Source organism: Epinephelus fuscoguttatus, linkage group LG13 (genome assembly GCF_011397635.1).
Source record: "Epinephelus fuscoguttatus linkage group LG13, E.fuscoguttatus.final_Chr_v1".
Classification (NCBI taxonomy): Eukaryota; Metazoa; Chordata; class Actinopteri; order Perciformes; family Serranidae; genus Epinephelus; species Epinephelus fuscoguttatus.
The window spans coordinates 11525531-11545002 of record NC_064764.1 but is presented as its reverse complement, the minus strand read 5'-3'; the positions used below and the strand labels follow the sequence as shown (position 1 = coordinate 11545002).

At 40.6% G+C, this 19472-nt stretch overlaps 2 protein-coding genes across 4 annotated transcripts; both read left to right on the top strand.

The window, feature by feature from the left end:
- The first annotated feature begins 286 nt into the window (after positions 1 to 286).
- Positions 287 to 7638, top strand: acmsd (aminocarboxymuconate semialdehyde decarboxylase). Its single transcript, XM_049594807.1, has 10 exons — positions 287 to 426; positions 2741 to 2785; positions 4422 to 4518; positions 4611 to 4660; positions 4994 to 5230; positions 5395 to 5488; positions 6340 to 6435; positions 6590 to 6762; positions 7081 to 7179; positions 7407 to 7638. The coding sequence occupies exons 1-10, from the start codon at positions 370 to 372 to the stop codon at positions 7467 to 7469; spliced, it is 1011 nt and encodes a 336-aa protein (XP_049450764.1). The 5' UTR covers positions 287 to 369; the 3' UTR covers positions 7470 to 7638.
- Positions 7639 to 9596: 1958 nt separating this feature from the next.
- On the top strand, positions 9597 to 18836 carry ccnt2a (cyclin T2a). Of its 3 annotated transcripts, XM_049593789.1 has the most exons (10): positions 9597 to 9781; positions 10484 to 10565; positions 10693 to 10821; positions 11148 to 11208; positions 11817 to 11879; positions 12969 to 13014; positions 16016 to 16179; positions 16399 to 16469; positions 16853 to 18101; positions 18267 to 18836. In XM_049593789.1, exons 1-10 carry the CDS (start codon positions 9624 to 9626, stop codon positions 18341 to 18343), a joined length of 2100 nt encoding a protein of 699 aa, XP_049449746.1. In that variant the 5' UTR covers positions 9597 to 9623; the 3' UTR covers positions 18344 to 18836. The 3 variants fall into 3 exon arrangements, 2 of the variants coding, with proteins under 2 accessions (XP_049449746.1, XP_049449745.1); XM_049593788.1 differs by lacking the exon at positions 18267 to 18836 and having other exon boundaries at positions 16853 to 18254; XR_007450731.1 differs by lacking the exons at positions 16399 to 16469; positions 16853 to 18101; positions 18267 to 18836 and having other exon boundaries at positions 12969 to 13409; positions 16016 to 16156.
- Positions 18837 to 19472: the final 636 nt, after the last annotated feature.

Here is a 19472-nt window from a genome sequence, read left to right as displayed (position 1 = left end):
TCAAAACTCTGACTCAGCAGAAGGCAGGTAGCCAGCTGCACAGATTCTGCTTTAAACTATTATGTGTGTGTGTGCGTGTGTTGCTAGAGTAGGGTGGGGTGCAAATCATGTTTGAGGTTGTCATATCACTTGATGGTTCAGGATATTAAAGATAAAACAACATTAAATAGCCTCCATAGACTAATGATTGTTTTCTGCCTGATTTACTATCTGGGTAATAAATGACCAGGGTGTCCCAGCAGCAGCCAGGTCACCTGTCGGTCATTGGTTTGTGGCTGAGGGCGGAGAGTGTTGTTTGGATTTGCGCTCAGTTTCTGCAAGAAATCTTAGGCAGCAGACCTCCCCGTTTTCCAGAGGGTAATCACAAGGATGAAGGTTGATATCCATAATCATATTTTACCAAAGGAATGGCCCGATTTGAAGCAGGTAGGCACAGAGAGACACAAGCTCAATGAGGATCTGAGAAGTTTTTATAACAGCCTGGAGCCTCCAGAGTAAATCCAAACAATGTGTGGTTGAGTGTTTTTTGTTTTTTTTTGTTAAAAAGACATCTTTCTTTGTTTTGGTTCTGTAGCAGGCAGAGTTTATCCTTCAATTGAATGCAATTAAAAGCCAGTAAAATAAAATGTACAGACACTTCCTATTGGAATGTCAGCAGGGAGTTTAACAGCTCACTCCATAAATCTGTGTTCTCTATGGATGGTTAAACTTTAATCAATAAGTAGCTTTGGCCTTGTGCTTCCCTGCCCTATCTGTTATCTGTCCATGCTCTTTCGTCTTTGTCACTACGGAGGCTTTGCTTTAGCTAATGATTTCCCATGTTTAGTGCTAGACAGAAGAGATGGTTTGCAATCTGGTGCCATCACCCTCCCTCAGGATTTCTGTGCACCTTTCTTTCTTTTTTTTTTTTTTACACCAGTAAGAAAATGTATATCGTAATATAAAAAGACAGGACTGTCTTTTGAGTCGTCGTAGCTTCTCCACCAGTTGAGACACCTGACTTTAAACCCATGCAAGCTGAGATTGTTTTGGCTGTTACACTGAAATAATACTGTATTTCACCACTTTTGGTGAACTAACTGAAGGCTGATGTAAACAGAAGTAAGTGACACCTTTAGGATTTATTCTGCGAGTCTTGATTCAGTGTATCATCAAGGCCCATATCATTATGATGAATGGAATCATACTGGTTATCATATTGGCAAAAATCAGTGCACACACAGAGGTTATTAAAACCTTATGTTTTGTTCCGTTTCAACACTTATTGTTTGGGTTCCCAGTGTATGTGAATTAGAGCTGTGAAGATTAGTCGACTAATCGCCATCTATTTTGATAATAGATGAGTTGTTACAGTCATTTTTTCATGCAAAATTACAATTACAGTAAATTACAGTAAATATGCTCTTCTCCATTTCATTTTAATATTTATCAAATTGTATATCTCAGGGTTTTGGACTGACAAAACAAGACATTTAAAGACATCATCTTGGACTTCAAGAAACTGGGATGGATGTTTTTCACCATTCTCTGACCAACCAATTAATCAATTGATCTAGAAAATAATCAGCATGGGCATAACCAATTGATTGATTAATTAAATAATGAATCAGTAATGAAAATAACTGTTAGTTCCAACCCTAATGTTAATAGTAACAATGATAATAATAGAAATTGTGCAAAATTTACAATTTCTTATGTCTATTTTTCTTTCCAGCTGCATAAAAATCCAATAAGCAGATAACTACTGAAGTGGTAACCTTTCCCTTTGCATAAACTGGGCTGTTCCAAAAAGTCTTTTACAGACAAAGTGTTAATAATACCTTGATAATTAATTAGCCTGATGATAGTCACATCAAGTGACACTGCCTGTGTTTGATGTCAATTAGACACCAGAGACATCTAACAGGAATCCAACTAGACTACAATAGAATTGCTGTAGGATTTGGGGGGAGTAGCACTGCATAGAAATCTAGTGTCAAACCGATCACATATGATAGTGTATGAAGTCCTTTGTATCTAGCCATGTTTTATAGTTGGGGTCTCTGAGACCCTCTGAAACAGAAGTAATGCATCACTTTCTGTAGCAGACTTCTGAAACATGTCCTCAGTTCACGAGCAGTTCTCATTATATTCTGAAAAGTCACAAAGTACAAAAGTGAAAATACATTATTATGTATATTTCTGAGCTGCAAAAGAGGGCCTGGTTACTCAGGAACCAAAATAGAACATTAGGGTGAACTTGTTATAAACTCCACTGTTGAATTGGTGCGCATGCATTTCATTTAAAGCAAGTTTCATCGAGGAAACTACTTGGAGACATGACACTTTTAAAAGAAGGGCATAAAACCCATCTCACATTCAGAATAGCTGAGGCCTCTCTGTGGCATCAACAAAGCACACAACACTGCAGATCTGTAGGGATATAAAATGGGGCTTTACTGGCTGTATTGCTCACGTAGATCATTTGCAGCTTCATCTGTATGCAAAAGAGTCAACAGCCTCAGATGGCACTCACTTTGAGTTATCCAGGGCGTTGGAGTGGATAGTCCTCCAGGAGGAAGATTGAACCCTCGCAGATGGGATAACACAATCAATGGAGGCTTTCCCACAGAAGGATGCACGGAGGATACCAAACTATGTTCATGTTTATACAGAGATTTGACATCTAAGTTAAATACACCAGATAATGCATAATGTGCGTTTCAGTATGTGCATATTCACTGTTGTGCATGTCTTTCAGAGGTATGGATATGGTGGGTTTGTCCAGCTTCACCATCACTGCAAGGTGAGTCACAGTTTTTTTTTCCTTCATGTACAGAGTACATGAGACCTTATGCAACTGTACTGTATCCAACGCTCAGGACACAGCAGGTCCCTCCCTGCTGCACTCTATCCTGTAGACCTTTCAGCCTGGTCCTCGCCATGTGAGCAGCTGCAGGACTCAGCACGGTGCCTCTGCATCAGTGGAGAAATTCACTTTAAATACACAGCAGAAGACAGAGCAGCCTGGCAGCTGTGTAACTAATGCAACTTTTAGCGGCCGACATCGGTTGAGCGTTTGGCAGCAGCAAACTGCACATAAGGACGAATAGCTGATTATGTCACACTGACGCATTCAAACAGAAGCCATGTCTGGTGAGGAGCATCTGTTTAAGTTCTGATGCCAATGTTAAAACAAGATCTACAAGGACTGCAGGTCACATTGTAGCACAGGTGTAGATGCACCCAAGATGTTTCATTACACCTATAAAGAGAGGGGTAAACTGTCCAGATGCTGTTTGTATATCTTCATTTAAATATACCTATACACCTTTACAAAGACATTTTGTCTGTCATGACATTTTAATGCCAAGTGTAAAAAGTTTACATCTCTATGTGGTCCATGAAACAGTAGGAATCAACTCTCTGCTGCCATCGTGTGGTTATATTTTGAAGTTTTATGAAATCCAAACCTCACATAATTTCATCATCATGAAAATTGTAAATGTAATGAGTGAAATGACCAAGAACAAGAAAAATAAATCTGCCATGTTTTCCAGACTTTAGAAATTTGACTGGTGTTACAGGAATACTTCACCCCCCCAAATGACCACATATATATATCAGCTATACTCACCTAGAGTTATGTTGTATTTGTGTAGAAACGTTGTTCTCACATGCCTCCACGATGAATGAAGAATCCAAAACTGGAGAAAATCTATCAGAACTAAATCAAAGCATCTGCTTACATACAAAATTTCTCACAACTCGTGCTGTGTAATTCAAGTCTCATTTATCCAGCCCTATGCTTGGTAGTTCCCAGACAGACATCCCTTTTCAGCAGGGGACTGAACTAAAAGTGAAACTTATCTACACTCTCTTCAAAGCCAGTCCATTGACAAAAACAGTTTTTGCTGAACACAGGAGCTGATGGTCTGCTGCTGCCTCAATCAGCTGGTTTGTTTGTGTTGTTGTGTGACTTTGATATTTTAAAGGGTTAGTACAGAATTGCCAAAGTCACACAATAACACAAACAAATGTTCGAGGCAGCGGTAGACCAGCAGCTCCTGTGTTCAGCAAGGTAAAAATACTGTTTTTATCAATAGAGTCTGGCTGTGAGGAAAGCAGAGATACGTTTTGCTTTCAGTTCAGTTCCCCAACACAAAGGGCTGTCTGTTTGGGAAGTACTGAGCACACAACTGCATAAATGAGACTTGGATTATACTTCTTAAGTTGTGTGAGAGTTTGTAAATGGATGTTTTATTCACAATAGTTTGCTGTTTTTAAACATGGCCACCTAAAACTTGGATTTTCTCCATTTTTTGGATTCTTCGTTCATCTGAGGCATGCGAGGAAAATGTTTTCTTCATGTATTCAGTGTAACACTGATACACAAAATGATGATTTGGAGGTTAAAGTATTCCTTTAATTTCGTGTTTCAGGGTGAAGCAGACATGATGAAGGATGGAAAGCTGTTCCGAGTAATTCAGGAGAACTGCTGGGATGCAAAAGCACGCATAAGGGACATGGATCAACATGGTATATGCACAGACATGAAAGACAACAACAGGGATTACAGTGTTTTATCATACTGAGGCCTGAAAGAGATGTTTCTGTTTATCACCCTTCAGGTGTCACAGTTCAGGCCCTGTCCACCGTCCCTGTGATGTTCAGTTACTGGGTAAGTGTACACTAAGTCTGAGCAGCTTGGATCAAAAACAATGCAGCGATTACATTTTATTGCTGTGTGGTAAAGACCTGAATCACAGTGTTGTTTACTGTGCCCCAAATTACTGTGAGCTGCAGCTACCCAATCCTGTTGAAACAAGGAGCAAATCAAATTCTAGGCTTTTTCTGGAACACCACAGTGGCTTATCTGCAACACCTCTTAACTGTCTTTCTTCCTCCTCAGTCACAGATGCATCAACACTAAGATGAAGAGTCAAGAATTAAAGTTTCACATCAGGTACCACAGATATATTTACCTATTTCTGATCTTGTTTTTGGATTACAGGCCAAACCTCATGACACACTGGATCTCTGTGTCCTTTTAAATGATGATTTGGCCAAGACAGTGCGCAGCCACCCCAAGAGGTTTGTGGGCCTGGGCACTCTGCCCATGCAAGCCCCTGATTTAGCTGTGTTGGAGATGAGGCGCTGCGTGAAGGAGCTGGGCTTCCCTGGGGTGCAAATCGGCTCACATATCAACAACTGGGACCTCAATGCAACTGAGCTCTATCCCGTCTATGCTGTAAGACATTGAGCACTGCAGTACATGCTAATATGATGACATAATACTCTTGGTGATAGTTGCACACGTACCTAGGGTTTGACTTATTTCGTACTGAAGTGCAGGACATCCCTTTGTATTCATTCATCAAAAAATACTGATCCTGCAGTGCGTCTCTCATGCAGGCAGCTGAGGAGCTGGGCTGCTCCATATTTGTCCACCCGTGGGACATGCAGACAGATGGGAGAATGGCTAAGTATTGGCTGCCCTGGCTGGTGGGTGAGGAAGATGGAGCAGGAACAGCGATATTGAATATCCCCCCTGGTCTAGTCAATAGAAAAGAAAATACACTTTTCTTGTGAAAGTACACTCTCCTCTTGTGACTGAAATGGATCCATGTTTAATTATCTGTGCGCAGAAAACCAAAGCACTGGCAAAAACACAGCACATTTACCCACAATTTCCTGAAATGATTGATGAAGCCATCAAAGCCAAATCATTGTATTTCCTTATGTGTAAAATTGGTGTTGATAATCTTTGAGTATAATAGCTTTCACAGCATATTTGATTAGGGATGCACAATAGTGTCAGCACGTCATCCGTATCGGCAGATAAAGGCTTTGAAATGAAATATCGACATCTGCCTGATATGATCATCTCGCTGATATGACAGGCTGATGAGATGATGCTTTAATTATGCATTTTTAATTAGATGAAATAGGTCACATTTGCCCTGGTTGTGACTGTTGTCAGGATTGTCTCAGGGAGAGCATCATCCAAGGCTGTTAAAGCAGGATACATTTCACAGTTTTGTTTGAAACTTTGTCTGCTCTGCCAACAAGCCATCACAATAAGAGTTGGCATAGTACCATGTTAATTCTATCACAGGAGAGACTTGATGTTCTCTGCAATTATGTGGAAATGAGTGCATAGATTGGCATATCGGATATCGGCAAAAATCCAATATTATGCATCCCTATATCTGATGCATTGTGATTATGACAATTTTTTATTTTGCTTCTACCCCTTAGTATATCAACCCACTTATATTGTCTAATGATGAAAAGGCATTTAATTAAAGTACAGTTTGAAAAGAAAGGTTTTATTGTCTTTTGTTTTCCATCTCAAAGGCATGCCAACAGAGACAACCATGGCCATTTGCTCGATGATATTTGGAGGCGTGTTTGAGAGATTTCCTAAATTGAAAGTCTGCTTTGCACATGGAGGTACCTACGAAATGCTGCTGATACAATATTGTAGTACACAAAAGTCAAAGTAAGAGTAATATAAGCACTAAGGTGTCGACTTAAACATATTCTTACTTCATTCTTAATTACAGATTTCGTGTGACCATTATTGTTAATGTCTCTCTGCTCACAGGTGGCTCTTTTCCATTCACCATTGGCAGAATTGAACATGGCCACAAAGTCCGCCCTGACCTGTGCGCAGTGGACAACGAGATCAGTCCCCGGAAATACCTTGGTTCCTTCTACACCGACTCCCTAGTTCACGATCCCACCGCCCTGAAGCTACTCATTGATGTTATTGGAAAAGTGAGCTTCTTCATTTATTCAACTCACACACTGAGAGGACACTGAGGGAGTGTTGCCAGTTTGAGCATTAAGTGGGTAGTTTCAAGTATTATTTCTGTAAAACCACTTTAACCTTGGATACAAAAGCTGTGCACCAAGGCTCATTAATGTTGCACACTGCTCTTCTGATGTGTGGAAGGGCCCTGATGCCTAAGAATGGCTCTGTTGAACTATTCCCTCTTTCATCAGTTTGACAGAGAAACTTTGGATGTGTATCTGCACATGATCACCACGTGTTTAACACTACAATAGTTTAACATGCAGGTATTCCTCTTTCAGGATAAAGTGATGCTGGGGACAGATTATCCATTCCCTCTGGGTGAGCTGCAGCCTGGATCATTGATTGAGTCAATGGATGAATTTCATGACCCACTAAAGGTAATGATATTTTCTTCTCTTTTATTCAGTCAATGCAAATACTTTGGAACTGCGTTCATGAATAAAATAAAACGTGGCCAGGTAGAAATGGCTTGTTAGCAGCAGTGCAAGAGACACAGGAGCCACAATTTTAGACGCTATCCCAAACATCTTTTATACTGCTAGCTTTCAAATTTTATTGTGTAAATGCATTTATTCAATATTCAGTGTACTCTTTTGTTTTGCAGGATAAATTGCTTGCTGGAAATGCACTGGACTTTTTGGGCCTGAAACGAGAGCAGTTTGAGTGACATGAAAATTGGAGATACAGCTGCTACAACTGGTGTATCAGTGCAAAGGCCTTCTTTAAATATTCATAATTGTATGATTAAGGATAAAAATCCTTTTGGAATAGCTTGTATAGTAGATATAACAAATTATGTTGTTGTTTAATATGATAAAGTAATTATTTTTCTCTCAGTATTTTGTGAAATGCTTTATTTGTTATTACACTTATCATCTTAGTGATCACCATCAGCAGATTGTTTTTTTTTTCTTTTAGTTTGATTAGAGAATACTTATTGCCAAAGACCCCACGGTACAACAGACAACTTTTGCTACTTAGTGTTATCAGGAACACATGCAGCCAATCCCACTATTAAATGCAGGGCTGCTCCAGTTGCCTTTATAATTCCCCAACCGAATGTATTGCATATTACACTTATTGTTTGGGTTCCCAGTGTATGCGAACTAGAGCTACTTTAGGTTATGTACTGACAAAACAAGACACTTAAAAAGTCATCACCTTGGACTTTAAGAAACTGGGATTCACTATTCTATGACATTGTCAAGACCAAACTATGAATCAATTAATCTTGAAAATAATCAGCAGATTTATTGATGATGAAAATATTTGATAGTTTCAGCTCTTGTGTTAATAATAATATAGAAAATTGCAAAATTAACCACTTCCCCCCATTGAAAATGTCTGTCATTCCTTACAACTGCATAAAACTCTATTAAGTAGATAACTATTGGAGTTGCTACCTTTCCCTTTGCATGAAGTGGGCTATTACAGTTGTTTGCCAAAAAGTAATTCACAAACAAAGACATCAGTCTTGATAATGCCTTTTAAATATCCTGATAACAGTCAAATCTAATGACAATGTTTGTGTTTTGTGTCACTTAGACACCAGGGAGGTCTAACAGGACCCCAAATCAATAGTCACTGTAGTAGAATTGTTGTAGGATTTGGGAGGGGTAGTAGGCCTACTGCATAAAAAATAGTGTAAATCCCACTATTAAATGCAGGGCTGCTCCAGTTGCCTTTATAATCCCCAACTGAATGTGATTCCTCACTTCTTAAATGAATAGACTTGAATTACTTCACAAAGTAGCATTAATATGTGCTCTACTTCCAAGAAAGAGTTATTCAAGGATCCATTTGCACTTCTCTGGCTAACATGAGCTCAGCTCAAAGAGAAATAGCATTTCTTCTGTCTATCTTGCCAAGTGAAGTTAGCTTCAGCACTATGAAATCATGCATCTAGCTAAAGACTTTAAAGCTATACCCCTTGTTTCTAAAGTAAAATTTAAATGTTGTTAGTCTGTTTACGATATTATTCTGTTACTGTGGACATGATTACTTGAAATGGTACTGACTTTAACCAAGGCAGTAATCATAATATAGCTATACCTTACCCATGCTATGCTACAACAGGCAACCATGCACCGCCATCTATGACAAATAATCAGCAAATGTAATCGCAATCATAGACAACCATAACAATTCGCCATTATTATTACCATCGATTCTAGTATTGCAGTGTACTGCAGTTCTGCGTGTGGTTTGTCTAAATGGTGTTGCCGTACACTGGTTGCGTCTATGGTGTAAGTACAGTCAATGTAAATGTAAGAGGCTGTAAGAATAATAAGGTAATTAAAATTAATTACATGTTTGATAGATTTCATATGAACCAATGATGACACATTATTTTGGAGTCGTATTACATTCTACTTTATTTTTCTTTTTATTCTGTTCTTTACATTTTTTCTTTGTTGAGCCCATGGTACAGACTGTTTTGTGTCTCTGTAATGTTAATGTACCTTTGTTTCTTCACAAACACTTCACTGTGTCTCTATTTCATTGCTTTCAAATTAATTCAAAAGTGAAAGAAAACTACAATGTAATATGAGTTAGCTTGCTAGCATACATTTCATAGAGAGATTCTGACTCCGTGGCTAACTAAACGCAATGTTGTGTAAAGTGTGAATAAATTAAATCGAAAAGACAATGTTATTTACTTGTATTAAACAGCATCACAAATTTTACAAATATCTGTCTGGACACCAGCTGGTTACACACCACACCCAATCGCATCATGGGCTCACCATCGAAGAAGTCGTGTTTTCCTGTGCGACACCGACGTCACATCCGCTTTCTCGATGCTCGAGGTTGGAGAGTAATGGCGGCGTGCCGGGGTTCCTCGTCGAAATGGTTTTTCACCCGGGAGCAACTCGAAACCACGCCGTCCCGCCGATGTGGAGTAGAACCGGACCGGGAACTCTCCTACCGGCAGCAAGCGGCGAATCTGATCCAAGATATGGGTCAGAGACTGAACGTGTATCCTTTGTAAACAAACTTATCTTCGAACCAGACTGGAAGTAGACATGGCGCTAACATTAACCGTTGCGGCGGGCCCGATACCGTGAGCTAATTTTAAAATTACTGCAGAGTTTAGGGACACAGACTCGGGACTTTTGGACCTGAATGTTTGGTTTTCTGTTGGTTAAAACACGGTTACGCTATTAACGTCTTAACCTGGAATTCAAATGTCACTGGTTTATGTTTAACGTCAGCTAACGTGTGCGCTAATATAGCATGCTAACTAGCTAGCTATGGGTGGACGACCAAAAGGCCAGTAACGTTGGGCGAGTTTGCAGCTGTTGCTAGCTAGTCTTCCACTGATTGTCTTTACCCCTCGGTGGTTGGTGATTGAATAACTACATATTTCGATAGAATTCGTGTGTTTATTCTCAAAATGACTTAAAATTTTCTTGTTATTTAACGCTAGATGTAACGTTAGTACAGTTAGCGCTATCCAAAAGCTATCGTAAGTGACCCAGCTTGCTTGCTGTACAGTGTCGTTTGCTCAACTGTAAACTTTTCTTCACTCTGGCCTTTACATATTTTCAACATATTTAGAGTGCATTCCCTCAATATGGATGTCTTGGCTTGGTTTAATGGCATAATTTGTTCACAGTGTTCATGGCAGTGTTATTTACACTTAGTGCATGTTAAATTTTTCCTTGACCTATCCTCCAGCTCTCAATTAACAATTAACACAGCCATTGTTTACATGCATAGATTTTATATGCACCACTCTTTCACCAAATTCCACAGGAATGTAAGTATTGTGTTACATAATGCTGCTAATGACCTGAAACCAAGTATCACATGTTGGGTAGATTGTTACAACAATTGCAAAGTTAAGTTAGTATATATTAAAATCAATGCCCGGTGCTTTTGTACAGATAATTTCTCCAACCACCTTATTCTTGGCTGCAAAAGTGGAAGAGCAACCTCGGAAACTCGAACATGTGATCAAAGTTGCACATGCTTGTCTAAATCCACAAGAACCACCTCTAGACACAAAGAGTAATGTAAGTTCAGGTTCAAGCTCTATATATTGTATGATTACATGTTTGTTTCTCCTTCTGCATCTTACATTCCAGTTCTCTCAGTGGTCATGGTTTCCCTATGTATACCTGGCTGTGCCAAATTCCTTTGCCCTTTACAGAGGGTCTTATTGTAACTGCCCTGGCCTGCTGTTGGCGTGTACCAAACACCTACACCTAACAAGGCCTACATTAATAGTAAAAATGAGCCTCTCTGTTTGGTGTGTTTGGCCATTTGAAATCAGTTGTTAGGGGGGTAGATTAATAGACTCATTACAATTGTGTTGTAATGACTGTCTATCAAACTTCAGGCATACCTCCAGCAAGCTCAAGAGCTGGTGATACTTGAATCCATAGTGCTGCAGACCCTGGGTAAGTAATGGTGACTGGAGTGGATGACTTGAGAGAGATAGCGTTTTGTTTATAATCATCATTTTCTGTGGCTTATCTTTATTGGTAAGGGAGTAGTGGTATTGATCACTGATGAATTTATTCATCACAGCCTGTTGAGTGAAATGTTTAATCAGCTGCTGTATGGGTATCTTGTCATGCACATATTTTCAAGAAATCATGTAAAGGTGACATGTCATTGTGTCCTTGCCGAAAACATGGTATTGACGTTATGGGCTTTTCCACATTATGTTTTTTTGTTTTATTTTATCTCCATATTGCTGCTGGGAAACATTCTATTTTATGGCTACAGCAGTTTATGCTTGCTTATTGATTACATTCAATACTGAGAATTGCCTTTCATCCAGAATGAAAGTGACCAGAGCTGATCTGATAGTACTTAATTTGCAGTATGCATATATGAATTGGTCATCAAGCCCCACTATTCACATCTAACATGTAGGTACCTACTGCAATCTGAATTGGTAGCCTTAAAACATATTACTATGTTTGTTTATTGAACCCTAAAATGACATGTCACCTCCCAACTGTCTTTGTGTTGAACTCACCTGTCATGTATTTTGTTCCAGGCTTTGAAATTACTATTGATCACCCACACACTGATGTGGTGAAATGTTCCCAGCTAGTGCGAGGTAGAGGCTTCCTTCTTTGCTCTTTGTGCCCTCTGCTCTTATTTGTCCCACCTCAAACATGGGTGGGGAGGGGGGTGAAAACCTTGCTGATGTAATGGTTACATGACCACACACCTTGCTCTTTTGATGACCTTTTGAGTTCATTATATGACATGGCACATAAACAACCACATTTACTGACGCTTATTGGGCCAAGTCTAAGACTGAATTCTACTCATTTGTTTGGGGCGTTAGCCGCTTCATTCTCTATTTGAGAAACTGACCCCCCTAAATATTTGGTTATGGTCAAATCAGTGATCATGGCTTAAATTCTAAAAATCCAACTTGCTGAAAGTTTCCAAAATGTAGCAAGAGTATGTGCCTAGCAGGCATGGGACAGTATGTACATTTCATGTTACAATTATCCTGGCTAAAATACTTGAGATTCACGATAATATCCCTCATCTTAAAACTCTTTAATTTTACAAACCACACTGGAATCACGTAACCCTACATTCTGTTAAGTGAGAAACAACATATCCCATTGCATTACAGATAGAGCACACATCTTTTATTAGTGAACATCCTTTTCAGTGGAAAGAAAGCCATTGCTACATGACTTTGTGTACGTTCTTGCTCTACTCTAGTCAAAGTATTTAATACATTGGCCGTTAAAAAAAACAGCTATCAACAACAAATCATGTTTTACAGTACCAAGTTTAACAAGCATAACATTTATTCTCACTCGCCCAATCAGACAGCTGCATGAGGCATTCTACTCACCAGGCATTGAGTTTATTTGCTTCAAGCAGCAGTCAATTTCATGCCCATAATCTCTGGGTGCTGCCAAACATGATGTTCATGATTATCCCAGTAATGTAAAGTTATCCCAGTCAAGTCATAGTGAGTGCTTTTTATCAATACCCAAAATGAAATCATATATCGCCCCATGCCTATTGCCTAGTGTTATTTTCAGTCTTGGCCTTGGCTTAATCAGTGCATTGAAACATTCAGTTCCAGACCTAATGATAATGAAATGCTTTGATTTGCAGAAATGGTAATCCTTTTTTCCCCCATCCCTGTTTGTCTGTTTGTCTGTCTCTCTTCCAGCAAGCAAGGATCTGGCACAGACTTCCTATTTCATGGCTACCAACAGGTTGTTATCCTGCCCCTCCTTTGTTGCACTTTGACTGCACACCCTAGCTTCCTGTAATGCAGGGTACCCTTTCAGTGTCCAACGGGCCCTACTTGCGCTGGTGGTTATTGGGATGCTTGCCTCCTCCCCTCAGCTCCCCTCCCTTGTGCAAAGGGAGCGGGACAGGGTGGCTTGTAGCATTACCGGCCCCAGTCGCAGTGCGGTGTATTGTACAAGGGACCACGTGTTGGCACAGATGGGTTGAATGCAAGATGTGAAGTGTAGTGGTGCGCTTGAAACCCACATGTTTGTTCGGTTGCGAAAAAGTGCATAATTCTAAAAGAAAGACACTTTGGTAGCCTGAATAGCAGCTAAAGATTTCACAGATGTAAACATTTCTCGTAGAGGTCCTTCCGGTAAGTACCGCAAATTAATTTTTAAACTCTTCTCTTTCATATCCATTTGTTCAAAATGCATTATCTCCTCAGATATTTTCCACCTTTTGCAAAATTTCCTTGTCTTTAAATGAACATATCTTCTAGCTTTCTGCAGCATTCTTTTGTACGTGTAGCTCATGTATAATGTGACAAGAAAAACGTAATCGCGACCCATTAAGGACCTGCAGAATCAGTAATATATATACCTATTTGAGTATCTCTCAGACAGATCAAATGTATTCGGTGGTCATGATTTATTCTAAAGCAAAGACAAACTGTCATGATGTCTTGTATTTGGAAAACTGGGTCCTTAAAGGGTTTTTTGGTACTGGTAGACGTTGTTGGAAATGAGTTTTTATTAATGTAATGAACTTTAACTACTTTAAATCAGTTGACAATGTCTGGATGCTGACTGTTAACATTGTTTAAAGTTTTGCACTGATTTGGCGCTTAATAACAGTGCAAGCTGTAGGAAAGGATCATTCTTAGAATAGCTCACTAGTCTTACAAATTTATTTCAATTTGATCAAGAGTACTCATTTCTAATGGTTTAAAGGATTTTGGATGTATTAAGTTAAAGGGTTTGAAAGGTTGCCATTAGCCAAATGCTTGTATTCATCGGCTGAGACTGATAGCTTTGATTAAGGTAGCTGTAATCTGACAGACCAGACTCCAGACATTGCGCTTGTCTCACAGTACAAGGTTACCATCCAGCTCCTACCAACCATGTTGTAAAATGCAGCGATAGAAGGCAAAGTTATGGGTAGTTGTGTTTATTTCATACAGCTTTATGCTGAGGTGTTGTGTTAGTACAGTGATCTTATATCTCATTATATCATGGACATTTTTTCTTGAGAATCTTTACGGTGACATAGCAGGATTACAATTATGTAGTCATGGCATAAAGGATTATGGGTAACCTACTTTTATTAAAAAAATAAAACACCTTTGGTGCTTAGGACTCCCTAAAAACTTGGTATTTCATCCAGGGGCAGTGCTTTACATTCTGAGCCACACAGCGTTGATGCACGTTCTTCTCTGTGTCTCCTCACCTCGTTTCCTCTTGTGACTTTTTGGATATGAAAGCAAAACAATAACCTAAAAATTGTTTATTAACCTAACCATCGCCTTAACGCCAAGATTAAACCTATGGAAGACCTTAGGCTAACTGTTCTTTTTTTTCTGGTTGTCTGTTCACAAAGTTACACTCAGATTTTTGCTCCTTGCTGGCAAAGCTGCTACCACAACTAGACTTCCCCGCAGATTTCTTAAATATCTTTTACCTGGCTGCTAATAAAGTCTCAAATTGACCATCATAACATTTTACTTGAAAATATGTACAACTCAACAGTGCTAAAATACGTTGCACTATATTACTTTGATGGGGATATTCTGATACCAGTGGCTTATGAGGCAGACTTTCAATTTGGAAACATGTTGAGAGAGACCAAATATACAAATGATTGGATAATATGAGTCATATAGTGTGTATACATTTATACTTTTGTATTATTCAGTCTAGTTTGCCTAATTTTCCAAGCACTGCTGCAAAACCACGCCTATCTGGGGGAAATACCATGTTTTGAGGGAGTCCTATTGGTGCATCTGGGATATAAACAATTTATATTTGGTTGACCACGGTGAAGCTAACAAAGAACTAAAGCCGTTAGTTGTATTGGAGCAGTTTGTGTCTGTGTTTTAGCTGTAAATACTTGGATGTTGGCCATTTGTCTAACTGTATTTGTTACATTTCATGTTATATGAATGAATTTCACTATGATCTAAATTTGGATTACTCTTCACTCTTGGAATGTCATTGTTGCAGAACAATGATACACCTCTTGAAATCTGAATTTTACTGATGATATTAGCTTTAACATTTAATTTAGGAATGCTCTCAGTGTTGAGACCATGCGTACACTTCGTTGCACCGCTAATACTGTCCGCACTGGTGCCACGTTGTATCCATTGATCTGGAGGGCCCAGTAGGTTTACCCCTTTCAACACAGTCCCAGAGACCCATACAGAGAGGGTTGTAGAAGTAGCCCCTTGTCTGTTTACTGTACGATGATATTAACAGTCACATGGGTGGCCTCAGGGTTTAGTGTTTCGCAATGGGCAAACTACACTTAGCTACTACGCATGGCCCCCTCTCCACTTCCCCTCACTGTGATTTCCCAACACTAAACCAGTCAGTTCCTTGAAACTTGTCACATGATGCAATTCAATACTTATTTTCTAAGCACACTGGGAATCATGTCTTTACATGAATCAAAGTTATAAGCAATGTCACCTGTATTGTGACCTGTCTTTGACATGATACATTATCAGACAAAGTTTAACGTACCACAGTCAAAATAATGCTTTATCTTTGGCAGCCCATACTTACAGTAAATTAAAACTGTCTGCTCCCTCTTGTGTTTTCTTTTTCTCTTTTCTACATATGTGGAACCAATCGGGACATCGCTGTGCCTGAATCAACTCACTCACATTACTACACCCTCACATACGTGGAATATTCACTCTCATACACACTCATCACTTGCGCCTACCCTCACACACACACACACACACACACCATACAGTCTACACCTCACTACCTTCTGCCTCCAGTACAAGCCCACAGTGATCTCCTGCGTGTGCATCCACCTGGCATGTAAGTGGTCTAACTGGGAGATCCCAGTTTCCACTGATGGGAAACACTGGTGGGAGTATGTGGACAACACTGTCACCCTCGAGCTGCTTGATGGTGAGATTGAATAAATGTATTTAACCTTTCCATAATGTATTACAGTGAATATACTTACCTCACAGTAATCTTCTACATGGCTGTTTTATAAACATGTTTCCTTTTATAGAAATTACAGATTTTACAAAGGTGAAAATGAGACGAGGCCGATGCATTGTGTCAGTGTAGTAGCAGTGTTTGAGGTGCTTTGATGACAGCGTTCATGTCTTGTACTTACAGAGTTGACCCACGAGTTTCTGCAGATCCTGGAGAAGACACCCAGCCGGTTAAAGAGGATACGCAACTGGAGGGTAGGTTACATAGCTACTCTGTTCATGCATTGAAAAGATGTGTCAGTTGAAATTTGATTTATTAGCTCAGTATGTATCAAAGCAAATAGTGTCACCAAGGAAGTTACATGTACACCTGTGTGATCTTAAAAGCCAGAAAAGGTGTTGGCACCAAAAGCAGTTCTGAAAACTCTTTAAATGTCTGTGGTATAAGAATCATAAACACCCCGGTTTGGCAAACAACTGTATTGCAATGTTGGTGGCAGTGTTTATCACACACATTACCAGGACAGAAATCCTGCTTCAATGATTGTCCCACTACCACCGTTGAACCCCCTTCAGAGAGCGTACTGCAAGCTAAACCAAACTCTTAACAGCGTCCCAAATCTCTTTCTATCCTCTAGGCAACACAAGCTGCTAAAAAGCCCAAGGGTGACAGCACTCAGTTGACTGACAACTCCTTTGTGGGGCCATCCATGCTCCAAGATCAAAGTGACGCCTCCTCCAATCCAAGTTTTTCCAAAGCTGGCGCTGCCTTCACCGTGCCCATGCCGGGCCAGTCTGGAGCTGCACCCCTGTCTCTGGATGCCTTGGCTGGCACATACAATCCAGGTAGCCACAGTGAGTGGCCCCTGGGCAGCCAGAGCCAAGCAGGCTACCCTTCCGCCTGTATAAAACAGGAACCCCTCAGCATCCCTCTCCAAGAGCCCACACTGTCCTTGCAGACTTCCACTTCCTCTTTGCTTCAGCATCCGCCGGTGTACAGGAGCGAGAAAACACTAGACTTCATCCCTGTCAAACAGGAACATAAAGGAGCTGGTGGGAGCGGAGTGGGCAAGCATCAGCCACCACCACAACCGTCACCTGCTCAGAAGCTCACTCTGGACAAATACAGAGAGAAACACGCTGCAGAGCTGGCTGTCTCTGGGCAGAAACGTAGTCAGGAACAGCATGGAGGACTAATGGATTGTGATGGGAGGGGGGATATGTTATCTTCCTCCTCTTCTACCTATGCACCATCCTCTACTAACCAAGACCATAGAAAACATTCACAGACCCACCAAACATCCCATGGTGGGGGTGGCAGCACTACTGCCTCCCCAATGAAAATTAAAGTCCCCTCCTCGTCAACTTCAGGGCAAGATAGACGTCATCACAGTGACAAACGGGACAAAGGCTCACTTAAAGTCCGCCTGGCTGTTCCTGGGTCTGGCAGCAGCTCCCAGCTCGATAAAAGTGGCCAACCAAGCAAAGATGAGCTTAAGATGAAGATAAAAGTCTCATCATCAGATCGCCACAGCTCATCAGATGAAGGCATGGCGGCCAACAACAACAAGAGTAAACATTCCAGCCCTCTGGTGAGCAAGGACAAACATCGTGGAGCAGATCACAACCTCCATCGCCACCACAAGCACAGTCACCCTCATCCACACACACACAGCGGGAATGGCGGGGGAGGCTTGCTACGGGGTCCTCCAGGACTGGTCAGCATGGAAGGGACCACGCTTGCTCCTCCGGGATCCACCTCATCTTCATCCTCGTCGCGCAAGAGGGCGTACCCCGAGGCCAGCCACAACCACCACCCTTCCTCCTCATTCTCCACTTCTTGCTCCAAAGTGGGCAAAATCTCCAAGGGTGGCACTGGTGCTGCAGGTACTACATCTTTTTCTCTCCCCTTTTTTCCTCCTTGCTCCTCTCCTGTACTGCAGTGTGTCTCATCTGGCTTGCAGCTCTATGGCTAACCTCCCCTCCCCTCCCCCATCCTCCTCCTTCTCCTCCTTATTCTTGTTTCTCCTCCTCCCCTCCTGTCACACGCAGGTGGGCTGCGGACCTCTCAGCAGTACCCGCCTCCTACTAGTGAATCGCCACATGAATTGGGAGAGCAGAGACACTGAGTCCACCTCTCTGCAGCCATGGCCAGCACATGGAAATGGCAACAAACTACCCACAGCTCAGACTTTGAAGACTATGCTCACCTCCCTGTTAAGTGCCCTAGGAAAATAACTCTTTATGTCATAATAAACCCTTTACTGAAAGGCAGAAAAATCTATCTGCAAAAAAAAGAAAAAAGTATTGTCGGACTTCTCAATTTCTGAGAGACAAGAATGATGAAAAATTATGCTTCCTGACTGTCGGATATCTGGGCTGTGATGCTCAGTCCTGTCTTTCTGTTAGTGTGTTGAATTGCTGCTTGGTTCTCCTTCCTCCTCACATGAGTTTCGGAATGTGCAAAAGTGGGTGTGAGTGTGTTTTCATTGGGGGGAAGTCCTTCCCTACATTTCAATTCTCCATACAGGAAAACTAAAGTATTATAATTACTGTTAGCGGCATGGAAGGTGCACTTTCTTCATTTTCTTTCTCTATTTTTTTTTTTTTTTTTTTTTTTTTTTTAACGAGTAATTTAATTGAATCACGTTTCAGCGGTTGTATGAGGAAGCCAGTGGCCAGCTGGAGATGACTAAGTTATGTTTGCTGGCATTCCATTTAGTACTGTTGATGGATGCAGTTTTTTTTTAGGTGTAAAGTTTCATCTCCTCACTTTCTTTCTTGTCTTGATTTCTTTTTATACTTGAGTACTGTGCGTATGATTTGCATGTTTCAATCATCAAAGGGATTTAAAAGGAGAACACGTACTTGCTGTTTACAGAAAGTGAGATAAATGTACATACGTTTTTGTATGTTTAAAGAAAAAAAAAGCTATACCATGACTACTCAGGTTTGGAGCTGCTTGTAAGTATAACAAGATAACTATAATACCTATAAAAGACTTTTATTTTGTTGATCAGTGGATTGGGCATCGTCGAGTGAATGATTGCAGCATTCCAGTGGTGTGTGCTTCTTACAACCTTCCTACAGGGGGTGCTGTACTGTGCTTTTTCATCACAGGTAATATCAGTTAAAGCCCTCAGTCACACAGGCGCACCCGACACCTACTTATCACATCAGAGCGATGCAATTTGTACCAAAAATTATTTTTTTGGACCTATAAGTAGACCTTAAGCTGGATGCCAAAGGTTGTGCCTC

What these genes read in the sequence shown, in the direction of transcription:
- acmsd (XM_049594807.1), top strand. Translation starts at nt 370, where the DNA reads ATGAAGGTTGATATCCATAATCATATTTTACCAAAGGAATGGCCCGAT. An exon ending in TCATTGATGTTATTGGAAAA is followed by an intron (nt 6,763 to 7,080) that starts GTGAGCTTCTTC and finishes TTCCTCTTTCAG; the next exon opens with GATAAAGTGATGCTGGGGAC. An exon ending in AATTTCATGACCCACTAAAG is followed by an intron (nt 7,180 to 7,406) that starts GTAATGATATTT and finishes TTTGTTTTGCAG; the next exon opens with GATAAATTGCTTGCTGGAAA.
- ccnt2a (XM_049593788.1), top strand. Translation starts at nt 9,624, where the DNA reads ATGGCGGCGTGCCGGGGTTCCTCGTCGAAATGGTTTTTCACCCGGGAG. An exon ending in TCACCAAATTCCACAGGAAT is followed by an intron (nt 10,566 to 10,692) that starts GTAAGTATTGTG and finishes GCTTTTGTACAG; the next exon opens with ATAATTTCTCCAACCACCTT. An exon ending in TATTTCATGGCTACCAACAG is followed by an intron (nt 13,015 to 16,015) that starts GTTGTTATCCTG and finishes CACACCATACAG; the next exon opens with TCTACACCTCACTACCTTCT.